This window comes from Peromyscus californicus, unplaced genomic scaffold (assembly GCF_007827085.1).
Source record: "Peromyscus californicus insignis strain IS unplaced genomic scaffold, ASM782708v3 Scaffold_6__1_contigs__length_162567912, whole genome shotgun sequence".
NCBI lineage: Eukaryota > Metazoa > Chordata > Mammalia > Rodentia > Cricetidae > Peromyscus > Peromyscus californicus.
Window position 1 is genome coordinate 46,908,631 of NW_026294584.1, and position 13,737 is coordinate 46,922,367.

The window sequence follows — 13,737 nt, forward strand, 5'->3', positions numbered from 1 at the left end:
AGGCAAAAAAGATACTTTCAGATAATCATAGCTAAAGTAGTAACATAATATAACGAGAGGCCAGCGAGGTGACTTAGAGGGTTAAGCCACTTACCTGATGACCTGAGTACGATCCTTAGAACCCACATGGTGGAAGGAGAGAACTGACTCTCAAAAATTATCCTCTGACCTCCATACCTGTTAGCTCATAGGTATGTTCACACAAATAAATTAATAAATAATTTTAAATAATAATATTCTGATATTATTTAGATAACATGAACTATAAATGCAAGCCACGTAGGTCATATAAAGTTGCTGTACAGGTTGAGCATCCTTAATCCAGAAACTCAAACCTAGAACTGCTCTTCAGACTTTAGAACCTTTCAGATTCTCAGCCAGTAAGTCTGTGCATGTGTTCTAAAATTAAAAACTTTTGATCCCAAGTATTTTCGATAAGGGATACTCAAACAGTGGTTACATTTGAAAACGTAGAGGGAAGAAGGTAAAATGATTTATATTTTTAACTCAGAGTATGTGTGTATACATGTATATATTAATGATAGATTATTGTGTTGACATAAGATCAACACAGAAACAGTGAGTTACTTTTCCTTCCCTGTGGTTAGCCTTGGCATATTCACAGTTTATACTTAGTGTGCATCATGGTGAGGACACTCGCGTGCTCAGTAGCTACATGTGGCAAACATACACTGGAAAATGCAGGGTGTATGGGCTAACCAGGAAGGGAGTTGCTTAGACAGAGGACATGTGGCAGAGTGACAGGAGCCACTCAAACAGAAACCTAAAGGAAGAAAATTTCAGTCAGGGAGCAGCACTCAGAAAGGTCCCAAGACACAGTTAGTCCAGGCAAGTTAGAGGCACAGAGAAGAGCCCAGTACATTTACAACCAAGTGAGTGAGGCAGCTGTGGATGGTGGGTAGAGTAAAGTAAAAGATGGGCTGGGCCCTGATCATGGGTAGATGTGTGCCTGATACATGGGAGGTCTTCAAGATCAAAAGAACAGTTTCAGTCATGTTCTAAGTACATTAGGAAGCTGTCAGAGAGGCTTTGTAGAAAGGACAGATATTATTAGTTAATATTTTTAAAAGGCTGCTCTTCCTGATGTATGGTCAATGGGACTGCACAGAAAATAGGGTGACCAGTTGAGACCAATAAGGAGCATCAAAGTAACGAGGTGGAAATATGAAAGACAAAGATGTACGACTTGGGACATATGCTGGAAGTAGAAATCCTAGGACTTACTGACAGATTGGGTTGGGTTCAGGATTTGGTGGCAATGAGAAAAAAAGACTCACAGAAACCCACCAGTTCAGAGTCTTATTAGAATTTGTGAGTACAAAAGCTGTGAATACCGGTAGACAAATACTGAAGGGGGCAAGACAGGACCATTACGAGGTTAAGAGCATCCTGGACTATACCCTTGTCGGTGGTCACACCACTCAGAGGTTCCTGATCTCATCTAACTGAAGCAAGACAGACTGAAGGAGCAGAGAGGTCGGGGATGTGGGTTTGAGGTTTCAGAAAACAAGTACTCAAGGTGTTCACTTTGAGGAGCTTATCTGATATCTAGGTAGTAATGCCAACTAGATCACTGGATATATACTTCTGAAACTCCAGGATCAGGAAGCCTGATGTGGCATGTAGTGCATTTTCTTCTGTGTTTTTGGAACAATACTAAGGTTGATTAAATATTTTCTTTTCATTTGAAGTTTGTATAGCATCCATGTTTTAAAAATATAAAATGAAGTTGGTTCATAGTTAAGACTTTGGAATATTTTTAGATTCCAGTTAAAACTTGGATGGCTTTGAGGCATGTTAATGTCACCTTCTTTTTATGCAACTTGCTTTTGGCATTCTTTGGTTTCCCCCAATGAGCTACTTCTCTGTTGCTTGTTAGCACCCTGAGAGGGGAACAAAAGAAGGAGCCTGCAGGCTTGGAAGCTGTTGTGCTCAACATTATTCCTGAGTTTATTTCTTACATTAACTTGTCCAGAAATAAAGCATCTTCCTATGTGATTTCTGATTTGTTTTATGATAATTTTTAGATTTGTTTTCTATCTATTTTCAAGCTGATAATGAAATAAAGCAGGCATTTTCTATGAATAGATAAATGCTGTGGACATACAAGGAAGAAAGAAGAAAAAAACCACCCAGTAATGTTCTGAGGCTGCTGTTACCCCGGGTTGCAAAGCAAAACAAGAGAACAGCAAATTAATTACTCTCACAACTCCTAGAATTATGCTATTGATTGTGCAGTATCAGGACATGCTCTACATTCAGAATCACTGCCTTGTGTGTAGTTAATTCCAGGAGGGATGTTTTCAGCACGTTCGAGTAAGATCTTTGAAATCCTTAACCTCTGTCCTGTCTTTTTTATTGTTTGTTCTTCTTAGCAGTACTAGTCTTACAACGCCAAACATGTTTTGTCAGCTTTCTAAGAAATCACACAATTGTAATATTCGTTTCCACGCCCCTCCTTCAGTATTAATTAAAAAACAGGAAAGGGTAATTTCTGCCTGAATTTTAGTGCTCTAGATACAGATTATTTTTCCTTTACTTTGAGAACACTAAGCATAGTTTTTCTAAATTCATTTTTTTTATTTCCACTTATAACCTGGTTCCAACATTCAGTTTGTTTTCTATGAATGTGTTTCTATTTTGTCCTTATTATTACAAAACAGACTTCTCCACGTATGGCTGAGATGGTGAATGCTGACACACTCTGTTCTGTCCTATCCCAGTGCCAGAGGAGGAGTGGGGGAACGGTGGTGAGGATATAAAATGAACAAAATGGATGTCATGCTAATCATCACATTGGTAGGGTATTGTACCAGAAGCAACTGCCAGACACTCTTGGAACCTATAGTGCAAGGTTGTGGAAGAGACCACTCACTCTTCTGGTCTGTCTTGTTCATTGTTATAAACAGTCCCAGAAATGAGCCAGCCATAATGCCTGTGTGATTTCTTCTTAAGAATGAGCTGACTTTAAACGAAACCCAGATTTAAAAATAAAAAATTTTTTTTTAAAAAAGCTCTATTTTCCTAAACAAAACTTGTGTTCTTAAAAGCAAATGAATTGGTTTATAAATTGCATTTTCACATGATAGTCCACTTGCAAGTCAACCACATGCATCTGCAAGTACAGAGGGTGTGTTAATCACTTCTCTGTTGGCACGATAAAATACCATGACCAAAAGCAGCTTAAGGAAGAACAAGTTCATTGTAGCTTACAGTTCCAGTCTATCAAGGCTGGAAAGGGATGACAGCAGGAACAGGGGACAGAGAGGTCACATGTCATCTACACATAGGAAACAGAAAACATACAAACCCTAAAGGCCCACCCCCACTCACAGACTTTATCCAGAAAGACCCCACCCCCTAAAGGTTCCATAACCTCCCTAAAGAGCACCACCAACTGGGGACCAAGTATTCGAATACATGAGCCTATGGGGGCCATTCTTATTCAAACCACCACAAAGGGTGTGTGACCAACCTCATCCTCATTCTGATAATTCACTAATGCTTACTTTACCCCTATCCTATTGTGAAAGAGAGTTATAATTGAGGCCCTGTCCAGGAGCTGGCATGATGAAAAGTGATACTCTCTCTTGCACTTATAGCCATGAAAACACTGCAGTAGGAACCAAAGAAAAATGAAAGCCATGTGAAATATATTAATGGGTTGTGCCAGCAAAAGTCCAGAACAACTTCAAATGCCAAACTCTGTCTTACTCCCAAAATATCTTTATATCCAAAGCCCATATTTTTCTTCAACACTGTTGAAGTTCAAAGCAAAAAAAAAAAAGTTCTCCAATCCAGCAGGTTCTGTGTTGAAGAACCCATCCAAAGAGCATTTGACATTTACCCATGTCATTGTAGGCCACATTTAACCAACATGTACTATCTTTCCACAGTTTGAGGCAGAAGACAGATGACACCCACCCCCCTCCCCCTAAGAAATGAAAGACATGGTGAGACCATTGAAAGTTGTTGAGGGTTTTTTCATTTGAACTTTAGAAAAAGAAAATTAAGTTGCCATTTGAGTCCACAATGCCAGGAATGTCACCTTTATCAGCTGATTTCCCTTACCATCAGGAGGGCTCTAAGTGGGTTCAACAGCAACTGCCTGTCACCGTTGGGATCCTAAGTGTGCGCTTTCTGAAAATCAACCATCCTGCTGTGCAATCAGCAGTGTTTGCAGAAAACCTTAATGCCAAAGTCAGAGGAAGGTCAGCAACAGCACACCAGAACCCAGAGAAAAATAAAACTTTACTGAATTTGATATTCAGCAGTGACAATTTTTTCTGATCATTTGGGAAAAATAAAATAATACCTCTAACAGTGATTGTCTCCCCTCTGCCTCCAGCTGTAAAGTCACAGGAACTTCACCTCCAGTGTGCCAGAATCTTCAGTAGCCTATCTCTTCTTTAATTTGTCTCCATGTTCTACCATCAGTCTACTTTCTTGGTGCCAAAGCTAGTATTTGAGTTTATCATTTTGCTGCATAAAGGTCTCTTGGGGCTAGAGAAATTACTTGTCGATTAATAGTGGGTACAAAGGACCCAGGTTCAATTCCCAGCATCCGTATCAGGTAAGACATCTGGCTTCTTTGGGCACCTGCATTCATGTGTATATATCCACACATGGACACACACACACATACTTAGTATTTTAATTTTCAATTAATCTATGAAGTTCTCTTAAGGTTCCCTAAACCTTCTGGCATAAAGTCCACATTCTTTAGATGGCCTCTAAAGCCTAGTATGACATTTTACTGCCCATGTCCCTAAGTTCATGTCATGTCTCTCTCCTGTGATCTGTATGGAACAAAAAGGAGCCTCTCACTATTGGTCGGAGACATTGCCCATATACAACTTCATGCCTTTCAGCATGGTCTTCCTATTGTGTGTGACTATCCCACCATAGCTTTACGCCTAGTTTAAAGATACTTTAGTATAGATGCTTGTATTTCAATTAATGCTACTTCATTTTAATTTCTGCAAGATAGTGATTAACTGCCCTAGTCAAGATTCCCACTCCTGAGTGAGTCATCTTTCATTACACTGGGAAGATCACATTGGAGAGGGCCTATGACCAGAGCCTTTAGTTGAATCTTGATCAAAACTGTTCTGTTTGCCAACTAACTCAGGAATGTCAGATTGGGCTTTTTATTGGTGACACTTCTTAGTAATTAGCAGCTGTGAGGATAAGCACGTATCAGTAAGAATGAACTATAGTCATTTTGTATTTGTATTTCCTTATATGAAAATTTCTAAGTTTATTGCTTGAGACTAGGCAGATGGCTAACTGATCTGAGCACCTGTTGTATAAACGTGAGAACTTGAGTTTGAATCCCCAGAACCCATGTAAGATAAAAAGTTAGATGTGGCTGTGAGTACCTGTAACCCCAGCATTGGTGACAGAGGGTGAAGATAGGTTGATCTTTGGATCTTGCTGGCTGGTCACCGGAGCTGAAACAGCTTCCAGTTCACTGGGAGAACCTGTCTCTAGATAGTAAATGGAGAGCAATGGAAGAAGACTCCAGTGTCTTTTGCTTGGTTGTTTTCTGTTGTCAACTTGGCACAACCTAGTGTCGCTGCTGCATTGTCTTGATCGCTGGTTGACAGAAGGACTCGGCCCACTGTGGCAGTACTGTATCACCATAGATGGGTGGAAACAACTACATGAAGTCCAACACTGTTACTCTTTAGAAAAATGGAAAGTAAAACCACTGTGAGATACTATACTACATCTACATGACAAAAGAGTCTTTTTAACCGGCACACTGAGTGCTGGTGAGGATACAGAATGACTGGAATATGTTGCTAGTAGGAGAGCAAAATAGCTCCACTCAGTAACACGGTACTTTGTTTCTTCCAAAGCTAGAGGTACTCTTAGCCTCTGACTCAGCAAAGCCTACTTCTAAGTAATTGCTCAAAAGAAATGAACATTTATCTTCACATAAAACTGGAAACAACTTAAGGAAAAATGGGTTATTTCCACTTACAGTTTGAAGGGATAGAGTCTGTCACGAACAGGAAGGCAGGGTAGCAAGAGCTTGAGGTGTCCGGTAACACTGCATCTACCACCAGGAAGCATGGTGAGGGATGGATAGTGTACCCAGTGGCTTCCTTCTTTTCCCTTTTATATTCAGCCTGGAATACAAGTACATGGAATGGTACTGCCTGTATTCTTCCCTTCTCAGTTGAACTTCTCTGGAAATACCCTCAAAGTTCTCCCCAGAGGTGTATCTCCTAGTCAAGTTGAGAATGAAGAACTGTAGTTGTGGATGGTTGTGAGCCAACATGTTGGTGCTGGGAACTGAGCCCAGGTCCTCTGTAGGAACCACAAGTGTTCTTAACCACCGAGCCATCTTTCTAGCCCATTCTTTTAGACATTCTTATTATTATTATTATTCTGCCCCAATAAGCTGTGGAGTCTTCAGTTCTGCAAACGGTCTTACAGTTCCTGGTTCTAGCATAGTTTCCAGCAGTTTTAAACATGTTCAATAGTGACTTAGTCACATAAAAATTAGCAGTGATTAATACTAGTGACAGTGTCCATTCTTACTGTGTGCTTCCTTTACATCAGGCTCTGTGTTACATGCTTTGTATGGCCCTTTGAGGCAGAAGTTATTATTGTGCCTATTTCAAGGGAAACTGAGGCATAGAAAGATTCCAGTATCTTCCCTAAAGCTAATAAGTGTCAAAACTGGGAAACAGAAATCAGATGTCTCCCACAATAGCATCACATTGAGGATGGAATTCAGCTCTCATTGTCATTATAACAACATCTTTTGAAAGACGCCCCTGGCTCCTATACTGTGCACCCAGTCTTGGCATTGAAGAGTGTATGTATTAAATGAGCAAATCACATAGATGCCTGCTTGCTTCAGATCACTCAGCTGTATAACTAAGATGGCTTTTGGTTTTTTAAAGAAGAAGACGACTGCTGGGAGGTCTAGGTGAAATGCACAAGGCCACAGCTGCTTCAAATATTTTGGTGCTCTTTCCCAAGCAGATCCTTGTCTTCATGGGGAAATGTTTATTTTAATTTGCTCTCTCCATCCCTCTCTCTTTCAGAGTTCATTGTTTCCACTATCTCATTCCTCTGGCAAAGGAGGGGAACTATGCCATCGTTGCCAATGTGGAAAGTATGGATTATGACCCTCTGGTGGTCAAGCTCAACAAAGACATCAGTGCCATGGAAGAGGCCATGAGCGCCAGCCTTCAGCAGCACAAGTTCCAGTACATCTTTGAAGGTCAGAGCCTACCTCTTGTATCTAGGCGCAGGGGAGGGAAGAAGGTGTTCGTGAATTTCTGTATTAGAGAAGTTCAAAATGTATAAGGAAAAGTTGTTTCCTAGTGTGTTTAGATTAGAACTGCTGCACCTAGCTTCATGTATGAGCAAATAGATCTCGGGGGCCCCCTGCTCCTGCTGATAGGAGATTTTATCTAAGATAATGCAAATGTCTCTCCTCTGCCTGCAGTGACATGTATGTCACTGAGATTTGGGCAGATGTGTAAATGGACCACCACTTAACTTGAGAGGAGCTCATTTAAAGAGAGAAAGGTAGGAGAGAAAAAGAAGAAGTTCACACACATGCGGACAGTGAGGCAGGAACCCTGGAGAATCTTTCTCTGGTCACCTAGTACCTGGATGGGGAAGTTTCTCTCACAGAATGCATTATGCCCTGAAGGGAACAGGCTCCTTGCTCTGCAGTAACTTAGGGCAGCTGCCTCCATCAGGAGGGCGGTGGGAGGCAGTATTATCTGGGGATATTTGCCTTCAAACTTAAAAAATATGATGCAAGCCAAATAATTCTTGATGCTGTATTCTACCATAGAACCTTTTCTCTGTAATACAGTACCCCAGATAATTAAGCTATAAAAAGAAGAGGCTTGTTTTCCTATTCATGGTCAAGAGACTCCATTGCTTTTAGGTGAGTTAGGGTAGGTAAGGCCAGAAGGCAGGAACAAGGAACTGACAGCAGAGCTGCTGATCTTGTGGCCAGGGTAGTGAATAAAGAGACCAAAATCTCATGGTATGCCCCCCCCACAACTAGGCCTCATTCCCAAAGGTCCCACCTCCTCCCAAGAACGCCCACAAGAACCAGGCCCTTACCACAGAGCCTCTGGTACATAGTCCTCCCACATGTCCCTGCATGGTCTGTACTTGTTTTGTCTTTCAAAGCATGGGCCTGCATAGTAGAAGTTGTCAGTGTCTTGACACAGAATAGGACAGTTAAGGTGCATTGTTGGAGCTGAAGGGATGGCTCAGCGTTTAAGAACACTGGATGCTCTTCCAAAGGTTCTAAGTTCAATTCCCAGCACTCACATGTTGGCTCACAACCATTTGTAACTGTAGTCCCATGAGATCTGATGCCCTCTTCTGGTGTGCAATGTACATGCAGACAAAACACCCATTTACATAAAGTACATAAATAGATAAATCATTAAAAAAAAAAAAAAAGAAAAAGGCCGGGCGATGGTGGCGCACACCTTTAATCCCAGCACTCGGGAAGCAGAGGCAGGCAGATCTCTGTGAGTTTGAGGCCAGCCTGGTCTCCAAAGTGAGTTCCAGGAAAAGGCACAAAGCTACACAGAGAACCCTGTCTCGAAAAACCAAAAAAAAAAAAAGAAAAAAAGAAACATGTAATTTTAGCCGGGCGGTGGTGGCGCACGCCTTTAATCCCAGCACTCGGGAGGCAGAGCCAGGCAGATCTCTGTGAGTTAGAGGCCAGCCTGGGCTACCAAGTGAGATCCAGGAAAAGGCTCCAAAGCTACACAGAGAAACCCTATCTCAAAAAACCAAAAAAAAAAAAAAAAAAAAAGAAAAAGGTACATTGTCTAAAGACTGTGACAAGCTGCAGACTACAAGATGTCAGTGCATGGCCATTGCTGGCTTTATGAGAACATTGTCCCACAGCACCTTTGCAACCCTTGCCCCAGAATAGGTGAATCCTGTTTTACCATGAAATGTTTAAAGTTGAGCCATGGAGACAGAAATGTTTTCTGAAGGAGATTGTACCCCCAAATGGGAGTAGTTATGACATGAGCCATTGGCTAGCCTTGTGACGCTGGACTAGAGAGTACCTGTAGCATCATATGCAGCTTCAAGGCTCTGTGTCTGTCAACGCCTGTCCCTGTTCTCTGACTACACTGTGTCCATCGGGGTCTGTCCCTGTTCTCTGACTGTGTCCGTCGGGGTCCGTCCCTGTTCTCTGACTGTGTCCGTCGGGGTCCGTCCCTGTTCTCTGACTGTGTCCGTCGGGGTCCGTCCCTGTTCTCTGACTGTGTCCGTCGGGGTCCGTCCCTGTTCTCTGACTGTGTCCATCAGGGTCCGTCCCTGTTCTCTGACTGTGTCCGTCGGGGTCCGTCCCTGTTCTCTGACTGTGTCCGTCGGGGTCCGTCCCTGTTCTCTGACTGTGTCCGTCGGGGTCCGTCCCTGTTCTCTGACTGTGTCCGTCGGGGTCCGTCCCTGTTCTCTGACTGTGTCCGTCGGGGTCCGTCCCTGTTCTCTGACTGTGTCCGTCGGGGTCCGTCCCTGTTCTCTGACTGTGTCCGTCGGGGTCCGTCCCTGTTCTCTGACCGTGTCCGTCGGGGTCCGTCCCTGTTCTCTGACCGTGTCCGTTGGGGTCCGTCCCTGTTCTCTGACCGTGTCCGTCGGGGTCCGTCCCTGTTCTCTGACTGTGTCCGTCGGGGTCCGTCCCTGTTCTCTGACTGTGTCCGTCGGGGTCCGTCCCTGTTCTCTGACCACACAGAGCTTTCTCTTTCCTCCTAGTGTGATTCTTCCACGCCCTGGACCTCCATAGGTCTTATTCATGTGCTTGCATTTATTTAATGATATTTTAAGTTATTAATATTTTATGCCTTAATAATCAGATATATCCCATCATCATCTACACTTTACACTTTCATCACACCATATTGTACCATGGCAGACCAGACCATAACTTGGAAAGATTTTTCTAGCTTAAATGACAAGTCTATGTTGTGTTTCTTTTCCTTTGAGCCCAAATCTCTTTCTTCACTGTAAATAGCACAAACAGGTCTGTAGTCTTGAAGAATTACTGGTTGAGAATAGCTAAAGCAAGAGAGATTGTCTTGGCCTTGGCCTCTTCTGCTTTGATCTCAGCCAAGGAGCGACCCATTGTGAAGCTAGAGGCAGCCATTGAACCTGAGATGTGCACTGGTCACTAATCGGAGTCTAGTTGCCATGAAGGGACTCCGGCTCCAGGAGAGGAAGATGACAATAACAGTGTACTACCTGGGGTGGTTCTTGAGTTCTGAGGACAGTACCCTGCTAGAGGCCAACTCTGCAAAATTGGGACAATCTGAATGAAGAAACATTTAAAGTTGAATCTATCTTCTAAAGGTGGTTACCTATAACTACTTTATGTTGTATTGAACCATCCATCACTCCTCAGCCTAAATATGGTTATCCAAAAGGAGTCCTGGGGCTAGAAAGATGGTTCAAACATTAAAGGCTAGATTCACAACCAAAAAGATGAAAGGAGTCCTTCTAGTTTATTGATGTCCTCAGATATTCTCTGCCAAATTACATAGACTATGAAACAGTCCACAAGGGGCTGGAAATTTGGCTCAGCTGGTAGAGTATTTGGCCTAGTGTACACAAAAAGCCTTGGAACAATCCCTAGCGTATATAAACCTACCCAGCATGCTAACACATGCATGTAATCCCAGCATTTGAGAGGTGGAGGCAGGAGTGTCAGAGTTTGAGGCCAACCCATAAAATGTGACTCTCTCTCTCTCTCTCTCTCTCTCTCTCTCTATCTATCTATCTATCTATCTATCTATCTATATATATATATATATATATATACCAGAAGAGGGCATCAGATCCCGTGTGTGTGTGTATATTTATGTATGTATGTATGTATGTATTATATGTATATTCCAAACAAACAAAACAAAGCAAGATAATAGGACAATCTTTCACATGTAAAAACAAACCATTTATAGGACCCCAGAACTATCTGTAGATGTCTGCTGGGAATTCAACAGTGAACTCACAGTCTATTTTTCCTAAATGCTCTGTTTCTATCCATTACTGTGTTATGCATTCACCCTGTTGCCAATGCTGAAATCTATTAGCATTGTTGCCAGGAGCCCATATTTATTGATTGATTCTTTTTAAAGATTAGCATTGTTGTTTGTTTGTTTGTTTGTTTACAGTCCAGGTCTTTTTTTTTTTTTTTTTTTGTACATTCGGCCATAAGTTCATATAGAATGGGCTCCAGCAGCTCAGGCTCCTTTCTGTTCTCACAAAGTGTGCTTCAGCTGAACCCAGGTGTCCTTCCCTTTGGCTTCCCTGTTCTTCTGGTCGTTCTCTTTTACCTGCTTCAGGAAGCTGTCTCAGCTTTTAGAGTGCTTGATGTGCTCAGTCTGCATGCTAAGTCTCTTGGCAAGAGTCTTGCCCTTAACTTGCTTGTTCACAATGATGCCCATGGCATGCTGGGTAACACTTTAGAAAACTCCTCTGGTTTTGCCATGGTAACACTTACGGGGCCTTCTTTTTTAAACAGTGTCCATTCCCTTGATGTCTACAATATCATCTTTCTTGTAGATTTGTATGTAAGTGGCCAAAGGAGCAGCTCCGTGTTACCTGAACGGCCTGGAGAACATACAGCGGGTGCCCCTCCTCTTTCCCTTTGCGTCCGTCATTTTGGCGAGTTACTGATGTGATGGAAGGCAAAATATTAGAATTATCGATCATAATGCTCACCTTCGGACTGACTTATTTTTATATACATAGGCTCCCAATTATGTTCAGGGTCAAATGTGTGCCCTCCTCTGTTTCATGAGTAGGAGAGACCAAACAGATTTCTCCAAATATCTGCACATACAGTACAGTTCCTTTTTATGTCCATAGCTTATAGCACCCTGGCTTTTTCTTGAAGCCCTTATGGATGGTGGCTTTAGGTGAGTATTACAGTGCTGGGCTGTGGCTATACCAAATTTAGCTGACTATATTAAGTTTTCCATTTGCAACTACTAAAACATTGTAGAAGTATTATGAAATCGTTGTAAGATTTGCTGTGGCAACTGGGATACATGTTTTCTTCAGTCATTTAAACCTGTGGAGGATGAAAAAGAGCAATCCTATGAATAAGTTTAAGCCAGATGCCACTAATATATCTTTTTTGTCTCCTCACTGCACTGTGCTGACCCCTCAGGTCTGGGACACCTCATCTCCTGCATCCTCATTAATGGAGCCCAGTACTTCCGGCGCATCAGTGAGTCTGGCATCAAGAAAATGTGTAGGAACATTTTTGTTCTTCAGCAGAATTTGACCAACATCACTATGTCACGGGAGGCAGACTTGGACTTTGCAAGGTATGAGGGAATATTGGGCTAGGTTTCTTACACCAAACTCATTGCCTGTAATGAGCTTCTGTTTGCTAAAAAGAGACTTATTTTATTAAAAGAAAGAAATGTGGCTGGAGAAATAGTTCAGCAGTTAAAGTACTTGTGCAAGCAAGAGAGCCAAAGTTCAGATCCTCAGAATCCATGTAGATGTTGTATGAGTGGGTATGGGAGTCCTCCTGTAACTCCAGCCTTGGAAGGAAGAGACTAAGATTCCCCAGACCAAGACCTGGGATTGATTGGGAGACCCTGCCTCCACAAACAAGGTAGAAGAATGGCAGAGGATGCTGTCTGCCATCAACCTCAGGTCTCCACATGTAAGCACACACACATCCATTCAGACAAGCATACTCATGCACTCCTATCATAAACACACACATATGAAAAGAAGAAAAGAAGGCAGTATTTTCACGTGACAGAGACAGTAATTCTACAAAACTCTATTCAAAGTTTAACATCCTCCAGATGTTAGTTTTATCACTGCCTAACTTAAATTCTGTTTTTAAATATTTTTTACCTTTATTGATTTTATGTCAGGGGTAGGGAGGAGTGGGGTGGGGGAGTGTATGCCATAGAGTGTGTGTGGAGATAGACCAGAGGACAACTTGTGGTTCCCTCCTTCCACTATGGAGGTTCTAGGATTGAAATTGGGTCATCAGTCTTTGTGACAAGTATCTTTACCTGCTGAGGTGTCTCACTGGCCTCAAACTTAAGGTTTTCATGCTATTAAACATTGGTGACTTTTTTTCTGAGTAAAAGAGAAATATATGCACATTTTACAAGATATATAAGATGATAAACCTTTGGCCTAGAGACAGTGATATCTGGTCTGCCTTCTCCTGGCTTTGAGTACAACTGCTTTGAGTACATGTACACAGTACAAAAGTATGTGAATTTTCATACATACACATGCATATGATATCTCTTTTTACAAAACTGTAACTATGTTAATGTAACTTAAAATATATTCATTGCATTTTCCCATATCAATAATAATCTTTGAAAACATGATGTTTCAAATACTAATGCTTCTAGAAAATATTACTTTCAATAAGTAAACAAATCCATGGTACAATTAACTGAAATTTGTTTTCTAATCACTTTGGATGTCAGAGTTTTTGTATTTTGTTTCTCGCCTGGTAAATACTGAAGTTAGCTTTACATGTGCCTGTTCTGACACTGCTTCTACTTTGCCCCGGTTGGAAACTGTCCAATTTTCTTCCAACTGGGAGAAGAGTCATTGCCCTTTTTCTTCTCAAGGTTTGCTTGTCTCGATTCTTAATGTTCTCTTTTATGACACTTTTTCAAATACTAGGATTAATCTTATTTTACTTATCTGGTCTCC

At 41.8% G+C, this 13,737-nt stretch overlaps 1 protein-coding gene across 2 annotated transcripts in view; it reads left to right on the top strand.

Moving 5' to 3' along the window:
* Exoc4 (exocyst complex component 4) overlaps positions 1-13,737 on the top strand; it is a 768,512-nt gene that overhangs the window by 702,184 nt on the left and 52,591 nt on the right. For both annotated transcript variants that reach the window (XM_052721855.1, XM_052721856.1), the window contains exons 16-17: positions 7,086-7,264; positions 12,203-12,362. In XM_052721855.1, the coding sequence (XP_052577815.1) occupies positions 7,086-7,264; positions 12,203-12,362 (339 nt within the window). The remainder of the gene's footprint in view (positions 1-7,085; positions 7,265-12,202; positions 12,363-13,737) is intronic.